Raw genomic sequence first — 18,513 nt, 5'->3', positions numbered from 1 at the left:
AAAACGTGATACTTTAAGATTGTTTATTTTAAATGGTATTCTGAAATTTGTGGTTATACGCAAATTTTCAAACTCTGAAGCTTAAGATTTCGTGGAGACTGTCTTCACAAAATAAGGCTGCTCGGTCGATATTGTCAGAGCTGATTCCATTGAAGTGTGTTTACTCAGAGTACAGGATGGCTTCAGGAACATTGTAATCCATGAAGGCACCAACCCCAAAGGAGGTGGGCCTTCCTACATAAAAAGCTAAGCAGAAGTCCCCTTAGTTGCCATGGGACATTGGCTGAATTTGGGAGCATCACCAGTGAGGACAAGTCTGAGTGAAACCAATGGTCACTGTGGAAAGGCCTTTAGACTGAACTCACAATCTGGAGACAGGTAGACACTGCAGGGGCTTTTCCAGGCCTGTCATACTCACTGTGCTTTATTCCTCATTCAACTAGGTCAATGACAGAAAAAAACCCCAAAATTAAAGAAAAGCAGTTTATGCTGCTATGATATTTTAGCAATAAACCTTAGAGTCAGATTTTTTTAAAGAATAATTAATAGGCATGAACAGGATTTTTGTTAGTGCTGAAACTTCAGTTTAGATACTAGACACAGCAATGGAATGAAATACATGGCCGTGCAAACTAGAGACAGAAATTTCTCTGGACTCCCATGGAAGACAGATGAACTAGTGCCTCCTCTCACACTCCCCCAATACTAAAGGCAGAGATATGCTTCATGAGTTTGTTTTATACAGTCAATTAAAAACACATTTGAGTAATGTTTCCCATTAAAACCTTACTGAGAGCACAGTACTGAAATCAGTGCAATAAAACCAAAATGCAGGAAGCAGTATTTACAGCCATATTGTATTGTATCAAATTTGCAAGACGAGAAATTTCTAAAGTGCAAAGTTGTCTATATTCTACACAGATACAGGGATCCATTTTCCTGCTCATAGAACAAACCACTACTGTTGTTACAGACACACCACATATCCATGCTGAACATTTAAGTGTCCAAAGGCCATCCTTAGGCTGGCAGGCAAAACTCCTCTACCAAGTCCAGTGGGAGGCAGACATCAGCATCCAAGGGCCAGGTTTAGTCCCTCAGTTGTGGGTGTGTCACACACTGCATGGATATGAACTACTGTAAACCCAGGAACACAAAACATGGAAGTGTATTTAAATACATGGAGGGAGGTATTTAAATAGAAATCTTACAAAGGGGTTAAGGGTTTGTTTTATAGTAGGTTAAAGACAATCACTGTTCTTTTAAAGCACAAAACAGAGGGCCCAGCACTCTGTATTTCATTCAGCTGCACTTTTGTCCTACTTCAGACTAGCCACAAATTTGTAAAGACTATTTACACCAATCAGATTTGCAGATTTAACAATGAAAGCCTCTAAAACCAGAGAGGGACCACAAAAACAGGCTCTTGCAGCATCAGAGCATTAAAAAGTCACCATTCAAAATACCTCATTCTTAAAAATTACTAAAGGGAACCATAATAGAAGGAACTTGTTTGCTAGGTTTTCAGATTACCCAAAACTCCCAGTCCACTCCCATATTCTTAAGCATATCAGACAGTTAATCTACATTTAATTTACAATAATCCTTCCTACTACCCAACAAAACCAAAACAGAAAACTGCTCATTGGCTCACAGTTTTCTATAAATTTCAAACTAAACAGTCTTATTTTTTGGGCAAAACCATCCAATGTTTGCCGCAGGATTTTAGCTACAAGTAAACAAAGTTTGTCTTGAAAAGCAACTAATACATGTTAAGTGAATTAGCTTGTTCCATTAGTCTATTTTTAAACTACTACATCATATTTACTGAAACAGCTATGGCATAAGAGGTTACACAGCTAGGCTTAAGTAATGTCACCATCTGACACAATTCACTTAGTTATGCCCCAAACTATTTACAGTGAACTTGATTCAGACAAACTACTTTGAGAAAGCATCCAAAGAATTCCAAGTCCATAAAATAATCTTTCCTACCACGTTGTTTGGGAATTATTTAGTCATGATCTGTTAATTTTAAAATATTCCTATACTGGGATACACCCGTGGGTAAAAGCCTCACTGGAAATGAGTCCCAGGTCCTACACATGCATTAGCAAACATGGGTAAGTCTGTGCCATGGCATGTAGCGGATGGAAGGGAAAATGAGGAGAGGAAGGAAAATGGAATCTAGTCTGTAGTAGAAAGAAAAGTCATTAAAAGTTGAGGCAAGTACGAATTAACACAAACAGGGATCTGGAAAACAATGAGTAACTGAAAAAATCATGATTATGAAACTGAGTTAACTGCATCTTGATTCTGGAAGGCGGCAGGCTAAGCAACTATAGATGACTACAGCTGTAATACATTTTTAGAATTAAAAACTGTAAAAGCAAAGTAGCTCCATGCTCCATTCTGGCAAAACCTAAACCCGTCTTTTAACAATGCAGGATGTCTAAGTTGATCAAGTTATGCACAGATCTGAGTAACTCTTCACAGAACACATCCCAGGCCCCAGTGCAGCACCAGAAGAAATGGACCAATTTTAGATAAATATTCTTCTTGATACTCATTATCCTCCAATCACCTAGGCCCTTGCAGAACAGAAATTGTTTCCAAAGAAATTCAGCTCATTTTATACTTACTTTTATGTGCAGAACTGGTAGAAAGAAAAATCTATCACAAGAAGCAATGAATTCTGCATTTGATTCACCCAGGACTGCCAGCATGAAAAGCCTATGCCTTTAGCAGCAAGTTTGGCACTGTAGTTTGTTCCAGTATCACAGGTAGCGAGTTTCCTATTAACCTCCTCAACAACTTTTGCTCCACAGGTCTTCAAAGAGCTACACACCTGCCCTCTAAGCTAAGTGACTCTAAGGCCTATGAAAGACTTCAAACAGAAGCACTGAGTTACCCCACAGTGGAAAACAAACCAATCCAAAGAGTACAAAGTGAGGAATGTGTTTACAGCATACATCGTGGGAAGTGCCACCATGTTTGTTAAAACAGTGAACATTGTTGGGCTGTTCAGTTTCTTTCTCAGGTAAAGTGAAGTGCAGCAACTGGCACCCAGGGATTGATTGTAAGGTTCTCACTACAACACATGCATCATATTTGTTTGCATTTGCAGCAGATCAGAAAGCTGTTTCTGTTGTCACAGGACAGCACTAAAGAACATTATCACATTTTCCACAGGAGGCAGAAATTGAAGCAGCAAGTTCTACAAAATTCTTTCTCAGTGTTGGCTGGGCTTGGCTTTTGGCAAGTTTTCTTCATAAAAAGCTGATTTCAGTGCAATACAGCAAAAGCTGAGAAGTAGCACTGTTTACACAGGGCATAAAGCAAATCTAGAGCTTGGTTTCTCAATTGTGCCATCAACTCCTCAGCTCATCTTTCCTCCCTGTTCTCCTGACAGCTTCTTACAGGCACTACCAAATGGAAGCACAGCAACTCAATTACAATTCCATTACATTATGCATGACAGCTTCATGAATGCCAGTACCAGGAGATGATAACTGTCTGCAGCTTTCAAACTCACCAAATCTTTCAAGATTCAAAAACTCTGACAGAATGACACCGTGATGCATTATTTTTAAGCACTTTCATATTACTTGCTGCATCACTTTCAGATACACTTGGATATTAAAGGATTTTAATTAAAGGACAGACAAGCTAAAGTACTTTACTACAAATTCTGATACAAGAACCCTAATCTGTAGAGGAAAGAACAGAGGCTTATAGCTTCAGAATATAAACTGTGGTCCAGTGTGCAGAACTTAAGGTTTTCCAAGTTCCCTGAAAGTCCTCTGAAATATCATGGTGGTGTTACAAACAAAAGGCAGACTTTCTTCACTCACTACAATTAGGTGAATTGGAACACGACAGGGTGCTAAGCCTGAATGACAAAACTTAAATAAATGTAACTGTTCATGCAAACCTATGTTTGCAGAATTTGACATTATATAGTACAAAATGTAATGGAAAAAATCCTCAAGCATTACAATCGTGATACTTCCTTTGCTCTTTGTGGGTAAAACTACACCCACAAAAAGAAACTCTCTAGAGGCACAATAGGAACATTTAAGCCCACTCATTCTATGATATCCCACTAAAACCAAAAATAAGTCAGATATAAATAACCTCCTAGAAATCCACCACATTCTCAAGCAAGATAGACACATATTAACAAAGGTAAATTAAATTAGTCTTCTAAGTTAAAAAAGGAGAATCAAAAAAGGGAGATCAGAACTAAAGCCCCAGAGTCCTATTAAAACAGTTTCAGAGTGAGTTTGAAGCACTTATGGCACTTAAGAAATCTGGCATCCAGTGTCTTTTTGAGGCTTTATATCTGGTTCCTTCAGAGGTTTTACTTCTTCATCTGTTTTTGGTTTAGGCTGCAAACAAGAAGAAAAAAAAATCCCAACTAAATACCACAACTACAGACCACTGTATCTGCACAGTATTTCTGCATGACTAACTTTACATATTATGTTAGTCCCTCTCTTTTCAAGCCTGAAGACTTTGGGTAAGCCTCAAGCAAGGGCAAAAAGCCAAATATTCTGCTTCAGCATCCTTAAGAGAGTTCTTTTCTAAAAAAGAATCTTTCTATATCATTCAGTCCTGTCACTCCATTTCAGCATCCTACACATATTAAAGGATTTCCTTCTATTCAGAACTTAGTGAAAAACGACTCTGAATTCCCAGATGCTGACAGTGTGGCAGAGGTAACTCACTTGCCCCTGGCACAGCAGAAATCTAAGCTTGGGTGGCAGCCTTGGTGTCCACATCCTGCCCTGAGCTGGGGAATGTTACAGAAGAGCAAAACAGTAACTCGGTAGGATAGACAGAATAAAGGTAACAGAAGAGAACAGTCCACGAGGTTACTTACAGTGTCATCCTTTGGCCTCTTGGTGAGATCAAATGCTGCAAGTGTTTCAGGAGTCCAGTGTGAGTTCAAGGCAGGAAACTCAAAAGGAACAGGCTCCACTAAGCCATAGTTTGCTTTCAGTTCTAGCTGGGGAGCCTCTGCTGGCACCTTCTGAAAATAGCTGTAACAAAATACAGAAATGTATTTAAAATACAATGCACCATCTCTGCAAGTCTTGTTTGCAGCTCTAAAGAAAAACAGTATGGGTTTTTGCAGTGCTAGTCACTGCTGCTCTCTTCCATTTCATTAAGGCACCACCTAACATACATTCTGCCAGTAAGATTCACCTGAACAAAAGCAATTCCTTCTCAGTATTATTGTTCATCCCCAACACTGAGGTGGGTTTTCTCCTACTTGGTAACCATTCTTCCCAGTGCTTCAATGAGAAGAGCATCTTTTGTCCACAAAACCCCTTCAAAATACAAATGAGGACTTAAAACACTTCCCAAGAAAGGTGAAGAAAACAGTTCTTTTCCTAAATTAGTCCTAATGTGCCACAGTGCATAAATGGCAGCAACACCCCCAAAGACTGGCTACGAGGCAAGGCCTGAATCAGGGTGTAACTCTAACCCTGGCAGATCAACAAGCTGAAAACTCACAAATACTGACACACTACCTTATTTGTGTGCTCCAGCAGAGGCCTGTGGCAGGCACACCTCCCAAAACATTTCAAAGTTTGGTTCTAGAGGGACATGGGTTTGTTGAAATCTCTTTTAAACAGTTGTTGTAAGCTATGGCAATGGTTATTTAAACCAAAGCAGCAGAGTTGAGCATTTCTTTTCCTATTTGCAGCTCACCTTGATGTCCTTGAAAATACTCTTGGTTTAATCAGTTCCCCTATTATGAAGATCTTTAAGTATCATAAAAAGGGAAACAACAAACCTATTATGGAATACTAAATCATAAAAGGAGGGAAGGGGAGAAACAAATGAACAAAGGAATTCTAAAGCCAAACTAATCTTGATATTTTAAACTGATTCCAAACCCTTTTTGGAAGGGACATTAACTAACAGAAAGCCCCATTCACAATATTAATTACACTTAAACAGGTAAAGCTCCTACCATCCTAAGCATGTTCTTCACTGAAGGTATGACCATGTTTTGACTTCTCTGCTTGCAAAGCAGAATAATCTACCAGTCTTCTCCATTCCCCCCTCTGTCCTCTATTGCCCACTAGATCTCAGCATCCACCAGGAGGGCATTAGAACAACACAGCAACCTCTGCAGGCCTTTCTGTTTTGATGGAGGAAAAGTAACAAAGGGGCTGAGTAATGAAGGAAGAGAACTGCTTAACCTCTCCAGGTGTCAGTCCAACCTACCCTGGTGAACTGCCACAGAACTGAGTGTGACAGCACAAACCCATAGCAAATATGCTACGAGAAAACCATAGAATTGCAAATTTATCTTTAAGTTACATGCCATGTCTTAGAGGAATGTAACAGCTGGAGAGTAAATTTTACCATCCCATCACCAAACAAAGGCAAATGAGATAATAACACTTCATACAGAGTACTGTATCAACCTATGAATTACTTACATAAATCCATTCTCTCTCTGGCACTTTTCGAGTGTGGTCTTAATCAAACTTCCTAATTTCCTAAAGAAGAGATGTCCAGAAGGTTTGGCAGTAGTCCCAGGCCCTTTGGTTTCTCCATATTCTTTGCACAATGCTTCAGCCTTGGCAAAAACTTGGCAAGAAAGAAATGAAATAGAAGTCATTTACATAGTTCTGTTCTGCAGTGCTTCTGCAGTGCTTCAGTTGAGGCAGTGCCTCCATTGAGGCTTATTTCTTAGAAACAAAACCAAACTAGTTCAAAGGCAGCACTTCCAGCCAAGATTTACTGCATTCAACAAATTAATAGGAATAAAAAAAAAAAAAGGGAAAAAAAAAAGGAAAAAAAAAAGGGGAGAGCTTTTTGGGTGAGAAGATGCAGAAAAGCAGTTTTATGTGTGGGGCAAAATGCAACACTAAGCCAAAGAACTGTGCCACATGGTAGGCAAAAAGAGAAGGTATGAGGGTGTCCAGGCATAGCTGATGCCCAAAACCAAACAAAAATATGGAGTGGGAAAAGAAGCACTCTGCTATAAACAGCGAGCACAATAAAAACCATGGTATTTGTTTTACTGCAAGTAATCCAACTTAGTTTGTTCTTAATACATTTTTTAAATAATCTTAAAGTTACCTTTTAAAGGATTGAGAATATTTGATATACTGTGGTAAAGTTATGCAGTTCACGCCATTGGGGTAGCAATAGTTTTGAAGACAGAAGAATGGGCAGAAGACCTTGAACTACTGCAAACATGCCTTAATTTACCTTTCAAGCATGGTCTAGATTTACTATTTAATATAAGGTAGAGCAACCTCCAAAGCAGAAATGGCTGCAATAACCTAACATGCAGACCAGAAAACATGATGACCAGACATTGGTTTTTACAGTGTATATTGCAGGCAATCCAAAGCCAGTCTTTAACAGCCTGAGAAGTGAAGATGGAATTTTCTGCAGCACTGTTATGAAAGACAGTCTTTGGTAAGACAAAAACCAAACAAATTTAAAAAAAGCATTGTCTCTATTCAAAGGTGCACTGGATTTTCACCAGGTGACACATAAAATCTTAAGTTTATGGGAGACCAAATAAACACGATACAGCAAAATAGAACAGGCATATCACCATCAGACCCTGTAATCCAATTTCACCCACACTTACATTTTTCTGATTCCTGCAGAGATCTGATTGCTTCTCCACATTTATCACTCGCCAGTAAAGTCTGACCATGGTAACAGTATGCCTGATGGGAGAGGACAAAATCATTAGGAACATCACTGGGCACTTCCTGCACCAATTTCCTTCTGCCCTCCCTTACATCAGAGATGCATCTCTTGGAAGGTGCCATTCTCTGCAGACAGTTGACAATTTGGGAATGCAAGTCCAAGCAGCGTTCACTGAACAATGCAACATCACCACCATGAGGCAGGTATGAACCAGGCTGTCTCAGCTCTAGCCAGGAGTAACTTCAAGCTTCACAAGGCTGTTAGACCAACAGCACTGCCATACAGTCCAGTTCACGCCCCTCTCACAGTGAGACTGTGTCAAAGTGCAACACTGAGCCTCATTACAGAAAGGGCACGAACTTCAGTCAAGTTCACAAAGCAAAGAATAAAAACTAAAACTACCCTGAACACTCAAAAACTGAATCAGTGACAAACATCCCTGAATCTGGAAGTGATGAGGTGTGGGAATTGATTTACAATATTTGGAATGGAGAAAATCCTGCCAGAAATGGATTTGTGAAGAAAATCAATAAGCCGCTGATAATGCTTTAACAACTGATGTTTTTAATGCTGTTTAGTGTACAAAATGGTTTCAATTGTGTTTTTTGCAAAGTCACTGCTTCTTCTTCCCAGGAGACCTTGGCATACCTGCTGTCTCAGTGGTCTGGAGGGAAGTTGCGACATGCTGTTACCTGACACCCTTCCTATTGAATGTAAATGCCCTGATTCCCACTGGCCCAGAGCCAAACCCCCTCTTGTTTCCTATTGGTGGGTTTTGGATCCCTCCAAGGTCCATATAAACCCCTGACCATCAGCAATAAACTCTCTCTCTCCTGTCACTCTGGTGGTCTCTGTGTGTCCATTTCGGGGTCTCAGGGGACCACGTGGTCAGGGGAAGCGGGGAGCACATTTTCTCCTAAGTAATGGAATAACCTCCAGGACCAGGAGAACCACCATACCGTTACAGATTGCACCCCACAACAGACAGCCCCCTGGACACAATGACGTGTTCTGCATTCTGAGATATTTTGCCATAGTCTGAGTAACTTTTCCACTCCAAGAAGTCCTACTCCTTCACACCCATGCTTGAAGACCGTACCGTATTCCAGTGAGAACTGAATTGCCTCACCTATTATCAGGAGTTGACTTTAAATACTAAATACCATAGGTGAAGGAACCATCTCATCAGCTAACACCGACCTTGCACCCCATCCTTTAATGTCTCTTCTCACAGTACAGCTCTACATAAATCACACAAATTAAAAAAAAGGAAAAGTACCACAACTCAGACCCTCTCTCACCTCTCAAATTTGATAATAAGTCAAGCAGCTTTTTGCTACAGGTTTAACGTAAGAGAAAGACGATTGTGTTTACTGCTTAGATTGGGCCTGCTGTACAGTATGAAAATGTCAGATGACAGGCTGTATCAGGCTCCAAGAAATAAAGAGAAAACTGAGCAGCTGAGGATCCCAAGGGTACCACTGCACTTGCTAAGAAATCAGTCAGCCAAATAGGGACAGTGCTTGGAATGGTACCTAGTGGTAATTGATTCAGTTTCATTCAAGGCTGCCAAAAAGATGATCAGCTTTGAATTATGCCCAGAATTCAACTGTGATGCAGACAATGGAAGATGAGTATTATGCTAAACCTGAGTGGCTTCACTGAATGATACGTGATCACAATAAATTCCACAGTGCAGTAATTTCACTTGGCTCAACAGAAGCATTTCAAATGCCACTGACACTGCACAGTCTCTCTTCACAGCATGGAGAGAAAGCCAAGGAAAGACCTGGCCCCCATTCCCTATCCAGCCCTTATACAACAAACTACAACTGCAGTCAACCAAAATACTTACATAGGCCATATAGAAACAGCTCTTCAAGTTTAAGTACTTCCTCCATTTTCCTGCATAGGTTGGATCCAAACTGGATAATGTTTGATCTATGAACACACATGTCAAGCTGTTCTTAAGACATTTGCAAAAATAAAAATCCCAAACACACTCAAAACCCAGAATACTTAAACTTAGCGATAAATCTTAACTATAAAGCAGCCAGAAACATGACAAAAAATTAATCCTGCAAAGGCACAGAGAAATTATGAAAAAAACCCACGAAAACATGCAGCTATCATGCAATTTTCCCTAGAATACCTGAAAACTGCTGTCCACTAAGTTAGGATAACTAATTCTCTCTCCTAAGTAGTTTTAGGCAGCATTTCAAAGCTTGTTCCTAGTTTAAGTTCAAGTAGTGACCTATAATGTGACAAGTGTTAGAATGTTCTCCTGACTCCCATTCTTTTTGCACTTTTCCCACTTGTCTTAGTAAGCCCAAGATCAGCTTACTCATTTAGAAGGATGTACATAATTAACCTGCTACACTCTTCATGATCTGCATCAGGATCTGCTGCCCAAAGGCAGCTGGAAAACATCAGGCCATTTATCTGCTGCTAGAACATATTCTTGAGACATTACTCTGTCTTCTGTCTTCTCTCACTAACATTTCCTACCATTAGCTACAGAAAAAGATTTCCACAAAAACAAAAGGCCTTATCAAAATATATGCTGGTAACTGAAGCCTTGAATGTTCTAAATAGAAGCTAAATATATGAACCATATCCTCTGAGAAACTGTGTTAATATTGCAATTTATGGGTGGGTGAAGTATCCCTGCTGGCAGAAAGACATAAACCAAGTCACTAAGGATACAAAACAAGACACTTACCAGCTTTTTGGTAGAAGTTTGCTGTTTCATAAGCAAGAGCAGCTATTAGTCCTGGATTGTGTTTCAGCTCAATAGCCCGAGCAATTGTCACTGAAAAAAGTTCCACACCACAGTATAAGTTTAATTGAAGTGTCCCTTCACATCAAATCAGCAAAAGCATTTTGGGTTTTAAACACCTGCATGAGTGGAAAATAAATGTTGTGCAGTCAAGCAAACTGCAGAATAAAGACAGATTGTTTCCTAGATAGAGTGATAGAGTGATTCTAATTTAATAAAACTGAAGGAATGTTAGCCTTATGACTAGCTAATAAACAGAAGCTGCAATAATATCTGGTAGGTGAGTATGGTGGTGAAAAGGTTGCATGAAAGGAAAAATAGAAGGGGGGAAATGTCACATGCAAGTTCTTCCAAAGTGGAAGATATTCCATATTACATTTGCAATATCTGATTGATTTTTGGCATTTTCCTTCTGCAACTGTAACTTGAGTTTCTTCAAAAGCAATGTACCCTACTAAACCACAATACTTAGGGAGAATAAAGAAAACATGACCTTGCTGCCAAGCAGAGTTCACAAGACATCAAGTGACCCACAAAGACTGACTGTCATCTCCCACACTCAACAAACGTATAATTGAAGATACCTTCTTGAGCTTCAGCTTGGCACTGTATGATGTACGAGTCTATAAGTCGGGCTTCTAAATCTCTTCCCTTTTCTACAGGTGTAATCAATTTTGGGATGTGACTTTCCTAAATACAAAGCAAGTCTCAGAGTTAGTTCAGACTTAATACCACGGCTGCCGGTGCAAAACAAGTACCTCATTCCTACATGGATGGGATGCTGAGTGAAGGTCCCAAGGCAGGTGGCTGCACCGCTGCATGTGACAGTGGGCAGACATACAAATTACACCTTCGCTGCCACTGGGAATGAGTAGCAGGGACAGAGTGACAGCACAACATATTAATACCCTTCTTCCTCCTCTGTCATTCAGGTAGTCTGAGATACCTGTGTATTCTGTAACCTCATCAGAAAAGCAAAGGCTTTTCTAAGACAAAAAGCCAAGTATTTGGAGACACCTTGAAGAACAGACAGCAAAGACAGTTTTTCTACCTTCAGGTGTTTAAAAATCCCAGCTGCTATCTTCAGGCTTCTGTGAACATCCTTTGCTTCATCTTCTGTTATGCTAAGAATACAGAGTAAGTCAATGTAATGTGACTTAGAAAGGGCCTACAGGTGTTTTAAGTCTCCTGCTTAGGGGCACAGCTATCAACAACAGAAGATCAGGTGAGTTATGGCTTTGTCTAAATGGATCTTAAATCCTTCAAGAATCAAGAGTCCACCAATTCTCTAAGTGATCTGTCCTACTGCTGTGCTACCCTCATGGTAAAGAAATTTATTATAGTGTCCAATCATTAAATAATCAAATAGAACTTGTTTGAAAAAAGAAACACAAGACCTTTTAATGTCTTTCAAATAAAAGGTTACTCAGTGTTAAAAGCCAAATATTTAGAAATCTGTAGGGACGAAAGTCAGCAGAGCTCCGATTTTGAGAATCTTGATTTTGTACCCAGACATTTAGACTGGACCGATGAAGAATTTACTCACAACTGACACTTTCTCTATATTACAGTTACATGGTATTAGTGCACTGGGCTTACAGATGGAACAAGGGACTGAAGTGCACTTGGACATCACAGCAGTGAGTGAAGGCCAACCACCTCCTTGAACTCCTGCTGTCTCAGCTGGACATGCACTACAGCAGTCCAAACCCAGAACTTGCTAAACCTTTGGTAGAATATTGCTGAAATAGAATTACTAAGAAAAGAAAAACACTTACTCTTCTTTTCCAGCAAGTCTTGATGCGTATTTTGTGTACCACAGAGCTACATTAAATCCCATAGAAACCAGTTCAAACACTGCATCCTGCTGGGCACTAAAGAAAGACAGACAAAAAGACCCCAAACAACTTAATGCTTTCAATTTTGCTCTGACAAGCTGGTTATCTGCTGATAATCCATGTAGCATAAGTCAACATTTCTCTCCATGACACATTTTTCATTTAAGATATCAATGATTTCCAATTCAGAACCTCCTACTTGCTGAACTGTCTAAAAAAAGACTTTAATATTTTTATTTATTCCCTTTAAGAGCTTGTAATTAGAATCTCCCAAATTCAGATGCCCACCCTTCCCTTTTGGGAACTTTTATTTTAAAACTGTAACTTGAGACTTGTTTAGCTTTGGGTGTGGCTGACATTTTTCCATCTTTTTTTTTTTTTTAAATTGCACATTTTGTGGAAAGCCTTGCTCTGGAATGTGTCCTTTAAAGCTGTACTGCTAAGTTAATAAGTCTATTACATCTCAAATGTCATTGCAAGTATTTATGTAACTACAAACAGTATGTGCAAATAGCAGGAACTTTCAGAAGCTAAAAACACGGTCTTTTAGAACACTGAATTCGTAATCCCAAGCTCAGTATGGTTTAGGAACTAACAAACTTTTCAAAAAGAAAGGTGTGGGAGTGGGAAGAATAAAGTTGGCATAAGTACAAGTGTGAGTGACTGTGAGAAAATTAGAAGAAACTCCTAATCAACAGATTTTCTTTCAAGGGGAATAAAAGCTTTGAGGAAGTCAAGCACTTCTAGCTAAAGCCTGACAAATTTGCAGGTATGTCTATACAACACAATTACCTCCACTAGCAAAGGACAACTGAATAATCCAGAAGGTTACAGATCTATGCTCCTACTTAAAAGAGAAGATTTGTTTGTTTGAACCAAGAGTACATGCACCAGGAGCTTCAGAGGACAAGAACAAAGTCAGATCTTCAGCAACACTGGTATGTCAAAACATGGAGAAGTTGCTGGTCAGGCAATAGTGCCAAATGAAAAAGTGTTAAATTGTTGTAAACTACATTATCAGATTTGATTCACCACTACCCTCAAGGTTCTTTGTACTTGTGCAGGCAACTGCAGGTTCAGCTTGTAGATCAACCAAGACTCAGCGGTTCCTTCCACCATTGTTGTGCATTAACACACCTTTACATAAAGGCCACACACGCCTCAGAACATCTAACACAGCAGGACAGTTATTTAAACCACAAAGTAACATGTTTTTGAAAACTACTTTGTGTCCAACAGTTTGTTACACTTCTCAGCTTTTCTTCAGGCCTGTGCTGGCACACATGCACATCTGTAACAAAAACAGAACAGCTGTATACCCTGTACTCACAGAAGCACCTCCTACCTTGGAACTTGGCCTTGTAACGTGTCTGTCCACTTGAAGTTCTGAATATATCTCAACTTGCATTCTTGGGAAGAGTTATCCAGTGAAAGGATAAAACCTATGGAATAAAAGGCAATCAAAGTAAGAAACTGAAACAAGAAATGAAGGAGAGTTATCAATAAGAATACAAATATAGATAAGGGAATGTTTCTTTCTGCATCAAAAATCCATGTTACTTCCCGAAACTTTTATTGCTCCGTATCTTGAGAAAAAGACACAGAACAAACTGGCTACTACAAGAAACATCTTGCCCAGCAGGTTAACAAATCCACTCAGTCTTGACTGCTAAAGAAAAACCTTGCAGACGTCTGTATGTCCCATATGGTGACCAGTGAGGAGCTGGACTGACCCATGTACAGGATGGCCCAGGCTCCTTGAGGTGGGTGAGTGGCTGTTCCTGCCACCATAGAGGCGAACAGGAAATTCCAGGAAAAGCTTCCAAAAGGCTTATGAGCATGGACTCCCCTAGTCATCATCTCTTTTATCTCTGGGGCTACAGGAAATTGGTTCTTTATGTACAGCAGTCCAGAAAGCAGCAGTCAATGGGATGAAGACATTCAAATCCCAGCATATACAGGCCCAAGGAATTTTTCAGGGAGGCTTAAGAAGGACCTTGTTCTGATCCGGTCTTACAGTCTTTAAGAACTCAAAACTTGCCACAGCAGCTATTTGGGCTACAGTTTTAGGTGCTGTCACATGTTTATAAAGATAAAAAATACTTGTTTCTTTCACATGCAGAAGATTTTATTGGCCAAGCAGTTTCTTTCCTGAAGAAACTCCAAATCTTGACTGCAGCAACACAGACTCCTATCTTACCTTTATCTAGTTGTGGCATTGGCTTACACCCTCTCAAGGACTGAGGGAACTAAACCAACATGAGCTGCTTCACCTCCCACACACTGAAAGATCACAGTTTCCATGCACCAGCTGATTCCTGAAAACTCAGGCCTAAGAAACTTGGCTGAGAGGAATTATTGAAATATTGGCAGGAGGAAGGTTGCAAGGGAATGGGTGATCACAGGTGATCATCTACTGAAAATGTAGATACTGTGCTAATGAGCACCTATATGTACAACTAAGACAAGCAGCAGAAGTGTGAACTTGCACTAAGTCTGTGATCTGGTATTAGACTAACCAGAACTTTACGCTGAAGAGCGAATCCTATCAGATTAATAGACTCAATTCATACTTAAGGAGCAACTCACCACCATCTAAGAGAAAAACAAACATTTTCTCCTCCAGCAGGAAGCAGGAAGAGGTTAAAAGCAGGAGGACAGGACACACAGTACTGGCAGGGTCACAAAGCACACTGAAACGCAGAGAAAGGGCCCAGCAAGTTCCCATGACTGGTATCAAGCAAAGAACCCACAAAGATATTCTCCTTCCTGAGAAGTGCAAAGCTTCCTTACACAAGGAACAGCACAATACCCATTCTGAGACGTGCCATGAAAACTCAACTGATAAACCTCTTGATGTATCAGCAGTATTACTAATAAATCTTCCTACCTTGCAGGAGTGAGAAGTACAAGTCAGTTGCATTTTTCATCATTTCTGGATTACAACTAGAGTCTGTGAACAGCTCCAAGAGTCGTGTTCGAGATAACCTCAAATCACTACATAGAGGAGAAAAAAATAAAATAAAAATAAACCTAGGAAATTCTACTCCAAAATATACTGTTAAGAGAGTACCCATCTATGTACAAGCACCCCACTTTTGGCTCAGAAGGTGAAGATAAGCATTGAATTTAGCTACCTGAAGACCAGGAAAGGGACTTTATGAGGAAAATCACAATAAATAGAGAAAAATCTTCCTTTCTTCCGTGGATACATAATTGACTCTTTCGCACAATCCATTCTGGACAGACAGCAATGGATAATCAGTGCTGAAACTACTGTTATAACACAAACTAAAATAACTGCCTTCACCTACCAAGAGTTGTGTGCAGCGGGAGGGAAGAAAAAGAGCAGGAACATTCTTCAACATTAGAATGGGGTGAGATGAAGAGATAAGAATAGATCTGCAAAATACGCTGAGATCTCTTTTCATTACATTCCTATCTACAATAGAGTAGTCAGGCCTTATCCACTTATGGAAATTAAGCAATCCTTCACACAGGAATGCACAGTCATCAGAAAAACAAAGAATGTTTCATCTTTTGACGCTGCATTGTTGTAATTGGCCTTGCTTTGCACTGAGAGACTTGAAAACTGGAGAACTCATCCTTTATAACCAAATGTTCAGTGTTAGCAGGGTCTTACTGTCTCCCTGCGTACATCTTCAGTCATCTTCAGCACAAAAACTGAAGAGTACCCACTGCTTTTAAGGATGCCCTCTAAACAGAGTGAAGTCAGTCACAGAACACTTACTTGCAAACCTTTGCTGCAGCTGGAGTGGTAGCTACCCCATAATAATTAAATGAAACAGGAGCTGTAGCCTTCAAAGGGTTGCGGTGGAACCAGTGGGTCATTTTCTTGCTGTAGTGTTGTTTACGCCAAATCTAAAATGTGGGAAGGGAAGAACAGCTGCAGGAACAGGTACAACGAGGTGCTACACATCATGCTCCCTTGTTCATAAAAACCCATTCCAAATGTAAACAATTAGGCATGAAATCAATTTGAAATGAGATTTCTTCTTGAAATGGAGCACTTAGGTATGCCTTTTCTTCAGTGTTCTTAGTCTGAGAATCTTACTCTCTTGAAATACAGACGCTTTCTGAGGCAACTATTTAAAGTTAGGCAAAAACCTATCCCTACTTTGCTCTATGTCAGCACATAGAGCAAAAAGTAAAAAAATCCCCACATTTGTTACCTCCTACATAAGGCTAAACATAGCTGTAAATTACATGAGAAATATCTCAGAATCACAGAATCATTAAGGTTGGAAAAAACCTCTGAGATCACAGAGTCCAACCTGTGACCGAACACTACTTTGTCAACTAGACCAGGCCATGAAGTGCTGCATTCCAGTCACTTTCTGAACACCTCCAAGGATGGTGACTCCACCACCTCCCTGAGCAGTCCATTCCAATGTTTAACAACCCTTTATGTGAAGAAATTCCTCCTGCTGTCCAACTTAAATCTCCCCTGGCACAGCCTGAGGCCAATTCCTCTGTGTGCCTGGGAGAAGAGGCTGAAATCTCTCAGAGTACCTTTTACTGCAGGGCCATCAGTATAGATGAACCTGCAACCACAAAGTAATCCTGACTGAAAACATGGATCTATTTGCTTACATGTGACTGACCTGGAAGTTTAGAAGAGTACAGGTAAAACTTTTTAATTTCCCCTCAATTTCAGCAAGCACGTAACACAAGCATTGCAACGAGCTTCACCACAGCAGTGATGAAACAGAATGGGCACATACTGAAACACGGGAAGCCTGTCCTGGATCAAAGGAGAAACTCCTTCACCAGGAGAACAGAAGGACTGAGGAAAAAGTTGATTGGTCCCCCATTCCCAGAGACTTTCTAGATATCACTGGACAAAGCTCTGAGAACCTCGGGGTGACCTCAGAGCTGACCATTCTCTGAGCAGGACGCTGCACTTGAGACCTCCAGGGACACCCATCACCTCATGGCTCTTTTGGAATCTTTTAAGTTTATCCTTACAAAACACTCCGCAGCTTGACTGAAAAAAAAAAAAAACCAAACAAAAAACCAAGGAGTTCTGCTAAGCAGCGACCCCCTGGCACTGTCCGGTCCTCCCGCCCGAGCAGGAGGCTTGTTCATTGTGCCAGCACCTATCGTGGCCTGTTTATCGTTTCAGTGCCTATCGCGACTTGTTCCTCGTGTCAGCCCCTACGGCGACATCCCCACCCACCCGCGCAGCGCTGTATCCCACACTCGGTCAGCCCCCGTTCCGGGTGGGTCTGTCGGTCCCTCACGGGATTCCGAGGCCCCGGGTCACTCTGTCAGTCCCTCACAGGATCTCCCGGCCCGGGTCTGTCTGTCGGTTCCTCTCGGGATGGCCGAGGCCCCGGGTCTGTCTGTCTGTCGGTCCCTCCCTCACAGGGCTCCGAGCCCCCGGGGACCTCCGTTCCGGGTCAGTCTGTCAGTCCCTCACAGGACTACCCCAGCCCGGGCTGGTCTGTCGGTCGCTCACGGGACCCCCCGGCCCAGGTCAGTCTGTCAATCCCTCACGGGGCTCCGAGGCCCCGGGCCGGTCTGTGGTCACCAGTCGGTGTGTCGGTCCCTCATAGGCCCGTGGGTCCCCCGTTCCGGGTCCGTCTGTCAGTCCCTCACAGGATCCCCCCGTTCTCGGTCAGTCTGTCGGTCCCTCACATGGCTTCGAGGTCCCGGATCGGTGTGTCGGTCCCTCACAGGACCCTCCGGCCCCGGGTCGGTGTGTCTGTCCCTCACAGGCCCGCGTATTCCCCGGCCCGGTCCGGCCCGGCCCCGCCACTCCCGGCCCCGCGTCACTCGCCCGCCTCCTCAGGCAGCGCCAGCCGAGCGCCGCCGGCATCGCCCGCCACGGCCGAGCGCATCGCCCCCGCCGCCCGTTCCCCGCTCCCGCCGGGGGTCCCGGGGCCGCCGCAGCCCCGCGGCTCTGGGGCTGACCCGGGGCGGCGGGCGGGAGGCACGGCCGGGGCTCTGCAGCCCTCCCGCGGGAGGGTCCCCTCGGCGCCACCAACACGGGCGGGATCGGGGGAGCACCGACACCTCGGCGGTGGCACCGACGCCCCTGGAGGGGCGATGCGGCCGCGGTGCCACCGAGGGGCGCGGGGCTTACCTGGGGGCGGGCCTGCGGCGGCGGCAGGGCCGGGAGCGGAGGGAGGGGCAGAGGGAGGAGCCGGCAGAGCCCCGTGACCGGCGCCATGGCAG

At 42.1% G+C, this 18,513-nt stretch overlaps 1 protein-coding gene across 3 annotated transcripts; it reads right to left on the bottom strand.

Moving 5' to 3' along the window:
• Positions 1-8: 8 nt before the first annotated feature.
• Positions 9-18,499, bottom strand: BROX (BRO1 domain and CAAX motif containing). 3 transcript variants are annotated; one of them, XM_071579223.1, is made up of 13 exons: positions 18,422-18,499; positions 16,064-16,194; positions 15,203-15,309; positions 13,658-13,754; positions 12,253-12,348; positions 11,526-11,598; positions 11,059-11,164; positions 10,418-10,507; positions 9,551-9,636; positions 7,631-7,712; positions 6,462-6,612; positions 4,886-5,045; positions 9-4,391 (listed from the first exon to the last, which is right to left on the bottom strand). In XM_071579223.1, the coding sequence occupies exons 2-13, from the start codon at positions 16,162-16,164 to the stop codon at positions 4,305-4,307; spliced, it is 1,236 nt and encodes a 411-aa protein (XP_071435324.1). In that variant the 5' UTR covers positions 16,165-16,194; positions 18,422-18,499; the 3' UTR covers positions 9-4,304. The 3 variants fall into 3 exon arrangements, with proteins under 3 accessions (XP_071435324.1, XP_071435333.1, XP_071435342.1); XM_071579232.1 differs by lacking the exon at positions 18,422-18,499 and adding an exon at positions 17,974-18,158; XM_071579241.1 differs by lacking the exon at positions 18,422-18,499 and adding an exon at positions 17,513-17,932.
• Between the last annotated feature and the right edge of the window lie 14 nt (positions 18,500-18,513).

The sequence above is a fragment of the Pithys albifrons genome, chromosome 2, assembly GCF_047495875.1.
Source record: "Pithys albifrons albifrons isolate INPA30051 chromosome 2, PitAlb_v1, whole genome shotgun sequence".
Lineage (NCBI taxonomy): Eukaryota > Metazoa > Chordata > Aves > Passeriformes > Thamnophilidae > Pithys > Pithys albifrons.
The sequence above is the reverse complement of the archived record's forward strand: the minus strand, read 5'-3'. Positions and strand labels throughout refer to the sequence as shown.